Source organism: Amphibalanus amphitrite, unplaced genomic scaffold (genome assembly GCF_019059575.1).
Source record: "Amphibalanus amphitrite isolate SeventyFive unplaced genomic scaffold, NRLGWU_Aamphi_draft 000010F_arrow, whole genome shotgun sequence".
Lineage (NCBI taxonomy): Eukaryota > Metazoa > Arthropoda > Thecostraca > Balanomorpha > Balanidae > Amphibalanus > Amphibalanus amphitrite.
In genome coordinates, this window is record NW_024881506.1 from 57967 (window position 1) to 73462 (window position 15496).

Consider the following 15496-nt stretch of genomic DNA (forward strand, 5'->3'; position numbering starts at 1 on the left):
AGCTAAATGTTTTCAAAATTGTTTTAAGGCAGTTTTTATTTGAAAGTTTGTGAGACGATTTGATCTTAAAAACTATACGATTGGACCATGCCATTAGAACACCATTATATTGCGAAATAAAGAACCTAGATCGACAAATAAATACGCTGAACACTGTGCAACTGTGTTTGCCATACTGGGAAGTGGGATTTCATGCAGAGGTCTGTAATGGGGGCCCTATCGGAGGAGCCACTAGCCTCTCTCGCCGGCGTCTCCCAATCGTAGCCATAAAGAACCTAATCTGAATTCGGCTGGCGATCGTAGGGCCGGGGGCAGTCAGACATTCGTTATGAATTTATGCGAGCGGTCGGCCATTTCATTTCCAGCCACCGATGAAATCCGCGCCGGGAGGCGGCGTCCAACGATGCGATTAACGCCGTCTGTCCGGGCCGCCGCGGCGACTGTCGGCCACAGCGGGACAGACAGGGCTGGTTCTGACGGTCAGACGAGCACGGGAACCACGGGAGAGAAGAAAGTGACTTCTTTGAATTGTCGCTGTGCCTATGTGGTGACTCTCAAACTCACTGCAGACGACACTCTCTGTTCCGGTCGGCTCTGCTCAGTAAAACGCACACCTGGCGCTCGATGATGATATATTATGTCGTGGATGATGCAGATGATACAGGAGGCGCCGCCAATGCTGGTGGACCCGGTCGACAGAGCATCGGCCACCTAGCGGCGACCGCAGCAGCCGGCAGTTCATCAAACTGCTGCTGTGGCGCTACTGTCGCCGGGCCACCTGCCTCGGGTTCGCGTCCCGCCCTTTTTGTCGGTGTAACAATCCACGCAACACGCTACTGATGAAAAGCCCGCGCGGCAGCGGTCTCGAGGCCGCCAATACAGAAACAGAAAGAAAGAAAATATTAACGCATTACACTACGGTTCGCTACGCTCCACTCGCACTGCGCCGGCGTTCTCCATTTTTACATCTCTCGGAAAACAAGTGACGGAAACGAAGAAAAATGAGGTCTGGAATACAGTATGAAGACGAGCGTGGAGCCGTCTCCCGCGTAGGACGTCAGCGACCTTGTCGGTCCTCGGAGAGCTCTATTGGGTCGGCTGGATGGAGCCCTCCTACCCTCTCTCTCTCTCTCAGCCGGACCTGCGAGCGTTCCCTGCCCTCTGTCCTCCACCTCTGTCTCTGTCCCCGCCGGTCGGGGGTCGGGCAGAGCTGCGGGGTATCCGCCCACTGCCGCTCGCCGCCGCGCCGGCCCCTGGCAGTTCTCAGTCCTCGTGTGTGCGCGCCGCACCGCCGCTCACTCGTCGTCCTCCTGTTCGGACTGCGCACGCGGCGTGGTCTCCTCCTCGGCGAGGTCGGAGGCGCCGTCGTCGGCTCCTGCCGACACCTCTGGCACGTCGGAGATGACCTCCTCGGCGCCGTCCGACGGGGGCGGCACGGGGGAAGCCGACGGCGACTTGGCGCCCATCTCAGCCAGGCTGCCCTGTGGGAGCGGGTGGAGGTCAGCAGAGCAGCAGCTGGACAAAGGTCGGGTGGTGGAGTCAGGGAGTACATCAGGAGAGCGTCAGCTGGGCAGACCTCAGCGCACGGCGGTTAGGTGTTCAACAGACGTCAGGCGAGTGAACAGCATGAGGTGGAATAGAGGGATGTCAGGTGGATAGACGTAGTAGACCTCATTGGTGAACGAACGTCCACTGATTTGAAGCGCGGAAAGACGGATGTCAGAGGATCGCATGTCAGAAGAACGCTAGGAAAATTGTCCTCATCGATGTCACGAGGAACCTTACAAACGCCATGCAGTCAGATGAAGGGAAAATGATTTGGTCAAACAACATATTGAGACGGGGATGTCTAGACGCGTTATGGAAAAGGGAAAGATGATATAGAAAAGGATATGTGCGATGAGGTAACGTGAAAGGACAATAAGTGGTAATGCGTCTTGTTGCAGGGCTGTAAACGACTGGCATTAATGGGGCGAAAAGCTGAATGGATTTCGATGTAAACCTGGTGCCTTCCTCTGAAGGCAAAGGAATTTTGGAAAGCTGTGAGGTTTCGGAAGACAATTTTTTAATGATGGCACAGACGCAAATGATGATTAGCTAAATCTTATTGGGTCTTTTGAGCCGTGGACGGAGCTCATTCTATAATGTTGGTATGAACTGGAATGTTGAATCGTTTCCGCGTGCTTGAAGGCAACCCTCCTCAAATTGACCACACCTTTGTTGTCTCATTCAATTGATTATTTATCTCGGGCTGCTGTGTGTTGACTATTGAATGCAATGGCGTAACATCTCTCCCGTTTCCAGAGGCAGCAAAGCACTAGATTGGGTGGCGCAGGCGAATTATACACATCTAATAGACATCTAGCATGCGTCTCTCAGCCGGGGGCGCCCGGCGGCGACACGCTGGCTGGTCACTCCGGCAGGTCACATTGCTGACGTCATCCCCAGCGGGTGACGTCACAGCGCATACCAGGACACACCTCTGACGTCAAAGTCTAATAAAGCAGCAGTGCGCGACACCGAACAGCGATACGAATACACATCTATAGCGTCGTGGTCTACTGAAGCGACATGAAGCGTCCTATGCATCACGGTTATTTGTTCATTTTGCAGTCTGTAAGGGAGATTAATGGGCTGGACTGATGGGGAAGGCCCGGGACACCGGGAAAACTCTGCGCGGGAAGTTCGGATGTCACGCATATGGCCTACCCACAGCTGGAAAGCATGTGAACGGCCTGATAACGTTATCATTCTCACCGCAGGTCCGACTGAACTGCTAGGTTAGGTGGTCCTCCCAGGTCAGGCAAGTGACAACTCTGGTAAGAACTGCCACGTGACTAGAAATCGCCAGCGCACTCAGCAGCTCGGCACCGAAAAGTTCGCAGGCGATTATTGTTGCGCAAACCAAATGGGTGACGTTATACACATTTCACTCGATATGTAGGCGAAGTATCTATACTCGAGGGCAGCGCTTTTCGAGGAGCGCTGTGGCCCGAAGGTTTGAACTTTGAATTGTGAAAAACGCCCGCCCGCCGCAAAACGCAAACACCGCAAAACGCACGCCCGAAACGCCAACGCAAAGGTCGCAAAAATAAACAAACGCCCGCCGCAAACCGCAAATAAAAAAACGCAAAAACGCCGCAAAACAATAAAACCGCCCGCATCGCACGCCCGCTAACCGCCAACCGAAAACGCCTGAAAATCGCCCGCCCGCCGCCAAAAAAAAAGCACCGCAAAAAAACGAAAAAGCGGCCGCCAACCGCAAACAAATTTAACACCGCAAACGACGCAAAAAAAAAAAAACGCCCGCATCGCCCGCCCGCCCGCCCGCCGCCAAAGACAAACACCGCAAAAAACACAAAACGCCCGCCCGCCGCAAAACGTAAACACCGCAAAACGTGTAAAACGCACGCCCGAAAAGCCAACGCAAACGGCAAAAAAATCGCCCGACCGCCGCAAACCACACAGAAAAAAACGCCGAAACGCCGAAAAAATAAAACCGCCCGCACCGCACCGACGCTAACTGCTAACCGAAAACGACTAAAAGTCGCCCGCCAGCCGCCAAACGCAAACACCGCAAATAAGCGCCCGGCCGCAGCAAGATAATAATTTATCAGCGGCTGGCATACCGCTAGGCTGGTCATTTTCACAAATCAAAAAGATATCTGCAAAAATCTCCTAGATGAAAGCGCCCGATTAAAAAACGGATGGCACGTGCGTGTTCCTCGCCCCCAACTTCCTTCAGGTCAATCGTCATTTGGGTCATCTAACGCATTGACGTATCTGCAAAAATCTCCTAGATGAAAGCGCCCGATTAAAAAACGGATGGCACGTGCGTGTTCCTCGCCCCCAACTTCCTTCAGGTCAATCGTCATTTGGGTCATCTAACGCATTGACGACCGGCTGGGTGGAATGAACATTGCGCCAAGAAACGTAAGTATATTGTCAAAAAGAATCCCCAGAATGGTGGATCCCAAAAGTTTGAAACTACCCCTTTGACCCACTGGACGATACCTTAAACAGTTGCCGACCGGATGACACCCATTGTTTGGTCACCCACGCCATAGTATGCATCATGGGTGCGCCGAAATGACCAAAAGTCCCAATTTCCGGTGTGCAGGGTCATTTTCAACGGCACGTGGCACGTGGTTCTGGACTTTTCCGGCCACTTTGCGACATACCCATGGGTAGTGCACCGAATGGTGGTTGATCCGCATGTAAGAAAATGGGGGGTCGTTTGGATCGTTTTCGAGCAATCTGCCGTGGAACGCATTTTTTCATTTTCCCCATTGGCTTAACACGGGAATTTTTAAAGTCACGTGGCACGTGCACCAGATGGTCCGCGGAGGGGAGACCCATACCAGAACGTAGATCACCTGGCCCACTAGAAATCCTGAAAAAATCAGAAGTTTTGGACCAGCCGTTTTCAAGAGCATCAAGTTGTACTGATCTCAGGCAGCTTTTGCCAAATTGTCAGGGAACTCAGATTTGTTTTTCAATAGAAAAACACAATTCTAAAGAATAGTGTTTTAACTATTGACAACAAACCTTCGGTTACCGGCATCTGCGATGCCGGGCTCCGCATCGCGGGACCGCAGGTTGTTTGAGCAAGCACCTTTGTAAACGCAGCAAAAACGCCCGCCACCAAACGAGAGGATGAGCCTTGCACGTGCAGACCGGAGTCGGTGTGCTACGGACTGACGTGCACGGCACCCTATTCGTCGGTCTATAGCGGTGTGCCAAATTTGAGTGCAATCGACCCGGCCGTTTTCGAGATCTGGAAGCGACACCCTGCACGTGCGCACGTGCAGCCTGGGCCCCAATTGACTTGTGCACGGCACTCTATTCGCCGGTTTCTAGCGGTGTACCAAATTGGAGCTCGATCGGCCCCGTCAATTTCAAGATCTGGAAGCGACCCCTACACGTGCGCTCGTGCAGCTGCACCCCAACCGTGGCACATGAAAATACATACTAACTGACTTGTGCACGGCACCCTACTAACCAGTCTCTAGCGGTATGCCAAATTTGAGCACAGTCGGCCCAGCCGTTCTTGAGATCTGGAAGCGTCAGCCTGCACGTGCGCACGTGCATAACGGGTCCCATCTGACTTGTGCACGGCACCTTGCTTACCAGCCTCTAGCGGTGTGCCAAGTTTGATCACAATCGCCCCAGCCGTTCTCGAGATCTGGAAGCGTCACCCTGCCCGTGCGCACGTGCAGCGGCACCCCAACCGTGACACATGGAAATGCATTGCGCGGCGGGTGCCTACATCCATGCCAAGGATCAGCGCAATCGGCAAAATAACTACAGAGTTATTACACTTGCTACCGAACTGACACTTCTTCGTTTTGCTCGTGGCACGTGCATTAGGGGGTCACCCATATGCATCGAGAACAGCACACTACGTGTAAGAAAGGAAGAAGCTATCCCACACAAAAGACAGCGAGTGAAGCGGTCAAGCGGTTGTGGAGATATAACCTTTGCAAAGGCGCCCCCACAACGGCCGACTGCTAATATTTAGCAATAATCAGTGTCGCATCCGCACACGGGAGGTATCGCCGTCACCTGTTCGCATAGTCTAATGTGGTTGGGTTCAAGTCACAGTCGAGCCCTGATTTTTTACAGCTTTTCTTAAAAACGGCACATCGTGCAGTGACGTTCTATACATTGTTGGAAAGAGCATCAGAAGTTGTATATTATATCAACTTTTCATTTATATGTCTTACTAAAGATAAAAGTTATAGAGGAATAAAGACGCTCCCATTGACTTTCCATGTAAAAAATTTTCATTTTCCAACGAACTTTATTAGAAAAAACGATTTCTGCCAGCCTAACGAAGCATACCAGCATGTACTACGCTCTTTCCTGTACAAGCTATAAGAGTTTGGGCAAATTCTATCTCTAAAATTTTGTACAATGAACGAATGAAAATGTCTCTGCAAAGTCTCGGCATCGCCGTCCATTGACTTAACATGGGACACAGCAAAATTCCAACTTTGACCTTGTGCATAGAGGTGTTCCGAGATTCTGGCGGGTATACGGCGCACACTGGCGTGTACCGGAACGTGTTTGCCATAAAATGCTGAGAAGAAAACCACCTCTTCCTTGGCTCGTTTTCCCGCCATTCGCGATCGCGCAAAAAGTGTCCGAACTCCCGTTGACTTAACATGGGGAAAATGGAATCGCACGTGCCACGTGCCACGAGATTCTGAAGGGTATACGGCGCACACGGGCGTGTACCTGAACGTGTTTGCCATAAAATGCTGGGAAGAAAACCACCTCCTTCTTGGCTCGTTTTTCCGCTATTGGCGATCGCGCAAAAAGTGTCCAAAACCCCATTGACTTAACATGGGGAAAATGGAATCGCACGTGCCACGCGCAAAAGACTTTTTAGCGAGTAGCGACCGGTGCCATCAGTTAGATCGCCTCCGGGAGCCCATACACTGAACTTTTTACCAAGATTGAGCGATTCGTTTAGGCCCCGGTCAAGTTGCCCCAATTCGCTGCCAGACTTGCAAAACATAGCCCGGAGAACGACCGCTCCGGTTGTTTTTCAATAGAAAAACACAATTCTAACGAATAGTGTTTGTCTTTTCAAACAACCTGCGGTTACCGGCATCTGCGATGCCGGGCTCCGCATCGCGGGACCGCAGGTTGTTTGAGCAAGCACCTTTGTAAACGCAGCAAAAACGCCCGCCACCAAACGAGAGGATGAGCCTTGCACGTGCAGACCGGAGTCGGTGTGCTACGGACTGACGTGCACGGCACCCTATTCGTCGGTCTATAGCGGTGTGCCAAATTTGAGTGCAATCGACCCGGCCGTTTTCGAGATCTGGAAGCGACACCCTGCACGTGCGCACGTGCAGCCTGGGCCCCAATTGACTTGTGCACGGCACTCTATTCGCCGGTTTCTAGCGGTGTACCAAATTGGAGCTCGATCGGCCCCGTCAATTTCAAGATCTGGAAGCGACCCCTACACGTGCGCTCGTGCAGCTGCACCCCAACCGTGGCACATGAAAATACATACTAACTGACTTGTGCACGGCACCCTACTAACCAGTCTCTAGCGGTATGCCAAATTTGAGCACAGTCGGCCCAGCCGTTCTTGAGATCTGGAAGCGTCAGCCTGCACGTGCGCACGTGCATAACGGGTCCCATCTGACTTGTGCACGGCACCTTGCTTACCAGCCTCTAGCGGTGTGCCAAGTTTGATCACAATCGCCCCAGCCGTTCTCGAGATCTGGAAGCGTCACCCTGCCCGTGCGCACGTGCAGCGGCACCCCAACCGTGACACATGGAAATGCATTGCGCGGCGGGTGCCTACATCCATGCCAAGGATCAGCGCAATCGGCAAAATAACTACAGAGTTATTACACTTGCTACCGAACTGACACTTCTTCGTTTTGCTCGTGGCACGTGCATTAGGGGGTCACCCATATGCATCGAGAACAGCACACTACGTGTAAGAAAGGAAGAAGCTATCCCACACAAAAGACAGCGAGTGAAGCGGTCAAGCGGTTGTGGAGATATAACCTTTGCAAAGGCGCCCCCACAACGGCCGACTGCTAATATTTAGCAATAATCAGTGTCGCATCCGCACACGGGAGGTATCGCCGTCACCTGTTCGTATAGTCTAATGTGGTTGGGTTCAAGTCACAGTCGAGCCCTGATTTTTTACAGCTTTTCTTAAAAACGGCACATCGTGCAGTGACGTTCTATACATTGTTGGAAAGAGCATCAGAAGTTGTATATTATATCAACTTTTCATTTATATGTCTTACTAAAGATAAAAGTTATAGAGGAATAAAGACGCTCCCATTGACTTTCCATGTAAAAAATTTTCATTTTCCAACGAACTTTATTAGAAAAAACGATTTCTGCCAGCCTAACGAAGCATACCAGCATGTACTACGCTCTTTCCTGTACAAGCTATAAGAGTTTGGGCAAATTCTATCTCTAAAATTTTGTACAATGAACGAATGAAAATGTCTCTGCAAAGTCTCGGCATCGCCGTCCATTGACTTAACATGGGACACAGCAAAATTCCAACTTTGACCTTGTGCATAGAGGTGTTCCGAGATTCTGGCGGGTATACGGCGCACACTGGCGTGTACCGGAACGTGTTTGCCATAAAATGCTGAGAAGAAAACCACCTCTTCCTTGGCTCGTTTTCCCGCCATTCGCGATCGCGCAAAAAGTGTCCGAACTCCCGTTGACTTAACATGGGGAAAATGGAATCGCACGTGCCACGTGCCACGAGATTCTGAAGGGTATACGGCGCACACGGGCGTGTACCTGAACGTGTTTGCCATAAAATGCTGGGAAGAAAACCGCCTCCTTCTTGGCTCGTTTTTCCGCTATTGGCGATCGCGCAAAAAGTGTCCAAAACCCCATTGACTTAACATGGGGAAAATGGAATCGCACGTGCCACGCGCAAAAGACTTTTTAGCGAGTAGCGACCGGTGCCATCAGTTAGATCGCCTCCGGGAGCCCATACACTGAACTTTTTACCAAGATTGAGCGATTCGTTTAGGCCCCGGTCAAGTTGCCCCAATTCGCTGCCAGACTTGCAAAACATAGCCCGGAGAACGACCGCTCCGGTTGTTTTTCAATAGAAAAACACAATTCTAACGAATAGTGTTTGTCTTTTCAAACAACCTGCGGTTACCGGCATCTGCGATGCCGGGCTCCGCATCGCGGGACCGCAGGTTGTTTGAGCAAGCACCTTTGTAAACGCAGCAAAAACGCCCGCCACCAAACGAGAGGATGAGCCTTGCACGTGCAGACCGGAGTCGGTGTGCTACGGACTGACGTGCACGGCACCCTATTCGTCGGTCTATAGCGGTGTGCCAAATTTGAGTGCAATCGACCCGGCCGTTTTCGAGATCTGGAAGCGACACCCTGCACGTGCGCACGTGCAGCCTGGGCCCCAATTGACTTGTGCACGGCACTCTATTCGCCGGTTTCTAGCGGTGTACCAAATTGGAGCTCGATCGGCCCCGTCAATTTCAAGATCTGGAAGCGACCCCTACACGTGCGCTCGTGCAGCTGCACCCCAACCGTGGCACATGAAAATACATACTAACTGACTTGTGCACGGCACCCTACTAACCAGTCTCTAGCGGTATGCCAAATTTGAGCACAGTCGGCCCAGCCGTTCTTGAGATCTGGAAGCGTCAGCCTGCACGTGCGCACGTGCATAACGGGTCCCATCTGACTTGTGCACGGCACCTTGCTTACCAGCCTCTAGCGGTGTGCCAAGTTTGATCACAATCGCCCCAGCCGTTCTCGAGATCTGGAAGCGTCACCCTGCCCGTGCGCACGTGCAGCGGCACCCCAACCGTGACACATGGAAATGCATTGCGCGGCGGGTGCCTACATCCATGCCAAGGATCAGCGCAATCGGCAAAATAACTACAGAGTTATTACACTTGCTACCGAACTGACACTTCTTCGTTTTGCTCGTGGCACGTGCATTAGGGGGTCACCCATATGCATCGAGAACAGCACACTACGTGTAAGAAAGGAAGAAGCTATCCCACACAAAAGACAGCGAGTGAAGCGGTCAAGCGGTTGTGGAGATATAACCTTTGCAAAGGCGCCCCCACAACGGCCGACTGCTAATATTTAGCAATAATCAGTGTCGCATCCGCACACGGGAGGTATCGCCGTCACCTGTTCGTATAGTCTAATGTGGTTGGGTTCAAGTCACAGTCGAGCCCTGATTTTTTACAGCTTTTCTTAAAAACGGCACATCGTGCAGTGACGTTCTATACATTGTTGGAAAGAGCATCAGAAGTTGTATATTATATCAACTTTTCATTTATATGTCTTACTAAAGATAAAAGTTATAGAGGAATAAAGACGCTCCCATTGACTTTCCATGTAAAAAATTTTCATTTTCCAACGAACTTTATTAGAAAAAACGATTTCTGCCAGCCTAACGAAGCATACCAGCATGTACTACGCTCTTTCCTGTACAAGCTATAAGAGTTTGGGCAAATTCTATCTCTAAAATTTTGTACAATGAACGAATGAAAATGTCTCTGCAAAGTCTCGGCATCGCCGTCCATTGACTTAACATGGGACACAGCAAAATTCCAACTTTGACCTTGTGCATAGAGGTGTTCCGAGATTCTGGCGGGTATACGGCGCACACTGGCGTGTACCGGAACGTGTTTGCCATAAAATGCTGAGAAGAAAACCACCTCTTCCTTGGCTCGTTTTCCCGCCATTCGCGATCGCGCAAAAAGTGTCCGAACTCCCGTTGACTTAACATGGGGAAAATGGAATCGCACGTGCCACGTGCCACGAGATTCTGAAGGGTATACGGCGCACACGGGCGTGTACCTGAACGTGTTTGCCATAAAATGCTGGGAAGAAAACCACCTCCTTCTTGGCTCGTTTTTCCGCTATTGGCGATCGCGCAAAAAGTGTCCAAAACCCCATTGACTTAACATGGGGAAAATGGAATCGCACGTGCCACGCGCAAAAGACTTTTTAGCGAGTAGCGACCGGTGCCATCAGTTAGATCGCCTCCGGGAGCCCATACACTGAACTTTTTACCAAGATTGAGCGATTCGTTTAGGCCCCGGTCAAGTTGCCCCAATTCGCTGCCAGACTTGCAAAACATAGCCCGGAGAACGACCGCTCCGGTTGTTTTTCAATAGAAAAACACAATTCTAACGAATAGTGTTTGTCTTTTCAAACAACCTGCGGTTACCCCCAGTAGCGCTACGCTCCGGTTGTTTTTCAATAGAAAAACACAATTCTAACGAATAGTGTTTGTCTTTTCAAACAACCTGCGGTTACCCCCAGTAGTAGTGTTTGTCTTTTCAAACAACCTGCGGTTACCCCCAGTAGCGCTACGCTCCGGTTGTTTTTCAATAGAAAAACACAGTTCTAACGAATAGTGTTTGTCTTTTCAAACAACCTGCGGTTACCCCCAGTAGCGCTTATATTGCTCTCGCCAATCAAACCATTTATTGCTTCATTTAACAATGTTTCATATGAGGAAATGGAGGATATCGGCTAATGGACATAACCTTCATGACAGTTTATAGTAATGATAAATAAGGTACCATTTTCTCTATTTTAGTGTTTGTCTTTTCAAACAACCTGCGGTTACCCCCAGTAGCGCTAATATTGCTCTCGCCAATCAAACCATTTATTGCTTCATTTAACAATGTTTCATATGAGGAAATGGAGGATATCGGCTAATGGACATAACCTTCATGACAGTTTATAGTAATGATAAATAAGGTACCATTTTCTCTATTTTATTGTACACCATCGGAATGTCATGTCATCCGTCTTATTTAATATTGACTGATTCAGTTGGAGATTTCATTGGAAAATGAATCCCATACGCATCGCAAATGCAAACGAGGCCAAATTTCTCTCCCGGAAAAAAAATCGAAAGGATCAGGTTCTCACAGGTAACATAAACATGAAGATGCTAAAATGATCATAGAAATGCCACCATCATATAGGATCTGCATCGACATTTCATCCTTTTCACTTAACCTTCGCCCCAGTGGGGGGCATATGTTACCACCCTGTCGCGTTTGTTGCGTGTAAATAAAAAACCGCGGCGCGTAGCGCCGCGTCGCTTGGGGTAGCTTTTTGTACATCAATTTTGGACAATGTGTGAAATTTTGACCCCAGGTCATGTCAGGTCAGGTCACCAGGTCAAGTTAACTGACCAAGCCTAAAAAAAAGTTTGCAATCTTTTCCAGCCTGCAGTGTCTGTCAGAAAGGTTTCAAACTTGGTGGATTGCATGAGGTTATGAACGCCTACAATTTGTATGTCTAGGATTTTTTATATCCGTGACCTAAGGTCAGGTCAGTGGCGTGACATTATAAGGCAATGTAGAAAAATGAAAATGCCTCTAGATCCGTGTGTACGCATAGGAACAGTCCAAATATTTCAGAATCACAATGATTTGGACCACCCGTGACGACCAAGGTGTGTTTTTTGCTGATAGCCTCTAGAAAGGTCATCCGAGGTCATTTGAGGCTACAAATAGATTTTTTGCCAATAAATCTCGATTGGAAAGAGATAGGACGCTGGGGATGGCCTCATTGTGTTTGTCTTGTTGAGACGCATCGAATGATATATGACCTTTTTGTGGCTTTTTTTTTAGTCAAAAGTTATTGTCGAAAAACACATTTCGTAAAAACAGCTATTTTTTAGTTTTTGCCCTCTGGAGGCTAGACCTGAGGTCAATTTTGATGATGACCTTATCAAAAGAAGAGTTCAAAAGCTATCGATTGCTTTTCCATGCGTTTTTCTAGCTATCATAGTTCCTGAGATAAATGCATGTTTTCTGAGAAATATAATGACATTTGGCAAATTTTGACCTTTGATGACCTCCAGTGACCTCAATATTACTCTAAGATGAAAATGACCTAAATACTTTCAAACGTACGCATTGAGAGTTATTTACTGCTTTTTACCGCGTCTCTTTAGCCCTCTTAGTTTTTTAGTTAGAGGGGGTGGTAACATATTCCCCCCCCCCCCCACTAGGGCGAAGTTGGCTGAGACCGCCACTGGGGCGCGGGTTAACTAGACACTCAAACGAGAATTCCACTACTTTGAACATGAAAATAAACGATACAAGCGGGGCAAATTTTGTTCTGCCCTCGAGGAAGCGAATTTAGACGGAACATATCTTTTCAGTGGCACATATTTCAAACTTAGAATGACGCATCTATGCTACGCCACTTATTTCAGTTTGTACAATGCATGATATACAATTATATTCTTTCTTCCATTGGATTTATCGTCAGATGTCGTCAGCAATGCTGCATTCTGCAACAAGTCAAAGTTCTTTCATCGAGTCACTTCATACTCCAGGCCCCAGGGTGCCAGTTATGATGATTTGGAGGGTGATTATGTCAAGACAAACAACTAGGCAAAAAACACAGATCGTTTGCCATAAAAACATGCAATCCCAGCACCAACGTTTGCAGCACACACGTTCGCGATGACATTTCGGTGAGACAGTGTGTGTGTGCCTCTCTACGTGGCGACTAGTGACTACACTCAGCACTAGTGCAACGCCGTGTCACAGCTGCCGAAGAGCGGGAGGGGGGGGGGAGTGCGACACCAAATCCGTCCGCGCGCGCTCCGGTCTCTACCTGACTGCTCTCTGTTCGCTTCAACTCCTCAACAATCTCCTGGTGTTCTCCGATCAGCCGCTCGAGGTCATCAATGCGCTGCGCCGCCTCGCTCTGCGGGGTCAAGGTCAACGGGGGGCGCCCCGGGGTCAGCAGGAGGTCAGCGCGAGGTCAGCGCTGGGTCAGACTCGCAGCCAGCCGGTCCTCCAGCTGCTCCGACAAGGTACAGTCACAACGGCGCCCAGACCGGTCATTGTCTGTCCGAATGAACCGTCCTCAGCAGATCGTCAGCGATACAACTGCGGCTGCCACAAGCAGAATGCACGTCAATGTACAGAATACAGACAGCGGGAAACCACACAAGCAAGACTGCAGCCTTCCTTTCTGATTCAGTCCTTAGTTTGAGTACAGACGACAGCCTCACCTTCATCTGAGAGAGTTTGGCACGGCTGCCCTCACTGGCCTCACTCCTGGCGTCTTCGTCCACGGGGACGGCTGGCTCGTCTGCTGTCTCGACCTGGTCCACGACGATGCTGGAACACGGGGACAGGGGAAATGTCACTATCGGGGAGAGGAGGGAGATGGAAAGAGGGAGAGAGAGAAAAGTAGCAAAACAGGGATGCTGAAAGGGATACGAAACAGCGGAAGGAAAGGAGTGCAATCATGGAAGAATGATAGCACGTGCAGAGACGTGTGATGACATCCGTTCAGGAACATGAGCGTACAGAGGCAGCTCCAAACGGCCTAGTTGTCCAATTGATGCGCTACTGTTTTGTTGAAAGATGAACCCGTCTTCAGGGCTCAGGCCGTTGAGGACTAGTTAGCACAAATAGTAAACTAGGAGGGAATGATAAAAAATAGAGTGATGAAGAAATGAATTTTAGGGCCTTAGGTACATTTACTTAGGTATTTATTATGTACATACGTTTACTTAAAGACTTTGGGATAAATTACATATTCACATAATATCCTGTTTTATGGAATGCATCAAAAGTAGGTATGCTTTATGAAAGGCTTTTTTTTGTTAAATTGAGCAGAGACCTGTGTAGCTGTTTATGAGTGGAATGCTTTCCAGCCTCCATCTTGTTTCGCAAAATGCACACGGTGTCTATGCGACCCCGTGTGTACTCTGGCCGTGTGAAAGTCTAACGCTCTAAACCAATCAGCTCCTAAGCTTCACTACGCGATCCGTTCCCATCGTACTGGCCTCCAGGGTCCAGTCCCGCGATCATTCCATCCAATATAACTCCCAACCCCAAGACGCCTGCTGTCCATCACCCTCTAACCCCACCGTTTTCTCTCCCGCCTGCCTCCCTGCTAACCACTGCCCAGCCGGCGGTAGTTACAACCCGGCCTGATAAAACATTCAGCGCTCCCGGGCTGCTATCGGGCCTAGTGATTAGGCCGGCGGAATGTTTCCGTTCGCGTTCACCAGCAGCCCTGCACCACCTGCCTCAATGCGGTCCGACAGGGTCTGAATGATACTCCTGCACGAGACCCCCACGACACGAGCCCCACGTAGTGTACCTGAGCTGTGCATGAGATTCGCAGACTAGACCTGTACAGATGTTGCAGACAAGGACTGCGTGTGAGATGATACTCGCGTACGAAAGAGTGAGCAAGCGTTCTTTTGGTCGCAGGTCACATTGCTCCAACAGACGGTAAATAACTTTTGAAAATACCTATCTCCAATTTTAGTGTTTTCTGAACCAAAATTTTGCGAGGAATCCGATGGTGTGGTCCCTGAAATCTGAAAAATTTCCATTTTGGAGATAGCACCTATTTTTTGAAAAGTAAATATTCGTCATGCACAAAAGTCAAATAAATTGAAAATATAATGAGTGAATATTTATACTAACACTAGAATGTATCGAACATGAATTAGTGATATATTTTAGCTGAGATGATACTATATCTGCTCATACATGTACATGAATTAGTACATTAACCCTCGTCGGCCGAGAAGGGGTGGGGCGGATGCCGCCTCATAGGGGTTTTTCGCGATAGCTCAAAACACGCTGAGGGAAAACAGCATACCTAATATTTTATTCAAGCTGGATCTTTTGACACCAACTGCGTTTTCAGGTCAGGTCAGGTCACTGACCTATGACGTCATAAATGAACCTCTGCACGGTCCTCAGAAGTTGCAACTTTGCAACGCCCTCAGTGCCAGAGGAACTTTCACAGGAAGATGAAACGTACAGGACGTAGTATCCTTTAGAGGTCTCACAAATTGTATATCTAAGATTTTTCCCAAATGTCACATGAGGTCAGTTCGGTCACGTGACCTCACCATAATAAGTCAATGGAGGGAAATATGAAAACTGTTATTTTGGCGCCGGAAATTGTCTAAAAACTGTCCCAAGCACATGAA

At 49.3% G+C, this 15496-nt stretch overlaps 1 protein-coding gene across 26 annotated transcripts in view; it reads right to left on the minus strand.

Moving 5' to 3' along the window:
* Window positions 1–615: 615 nt before the first annotated feature.
* The window catches only part of LOC122380761 (cell surface glycoprotein 1-like), an 85643-nt gene continuing 70762 nt past the window's right edge, over window positions 616–15496 (minus strand). For 16 of the 26 annotated variants that reach the window (XM_043364306.1, XM_043364258.1, XM_043364205.1 and 13 more), the window contains 3 exons: window positions 13547–13655; window positions 13144–13236; window positions 616–1481 (listed from right to left, as the gene is read on the minus strand). In XM_043364306.1, the coding sequence (XP_043220241.1) occupies window positions 1296–1481; window positions 13144–13236; window positions 13547–13655 (388 nt within the window). In that variant the 3' untranslated portion in view covers window positions 616–1295. The remainder of the gene's footprint in view (window positions 1482–13143; window positions 13237–13546; window positions 13656–15496) is intronic. The other 10 variants (XM_043364330.1, XM_043364369.1, XM_043364386.1 and 7 more) reach the window with 1 other exon arrangement.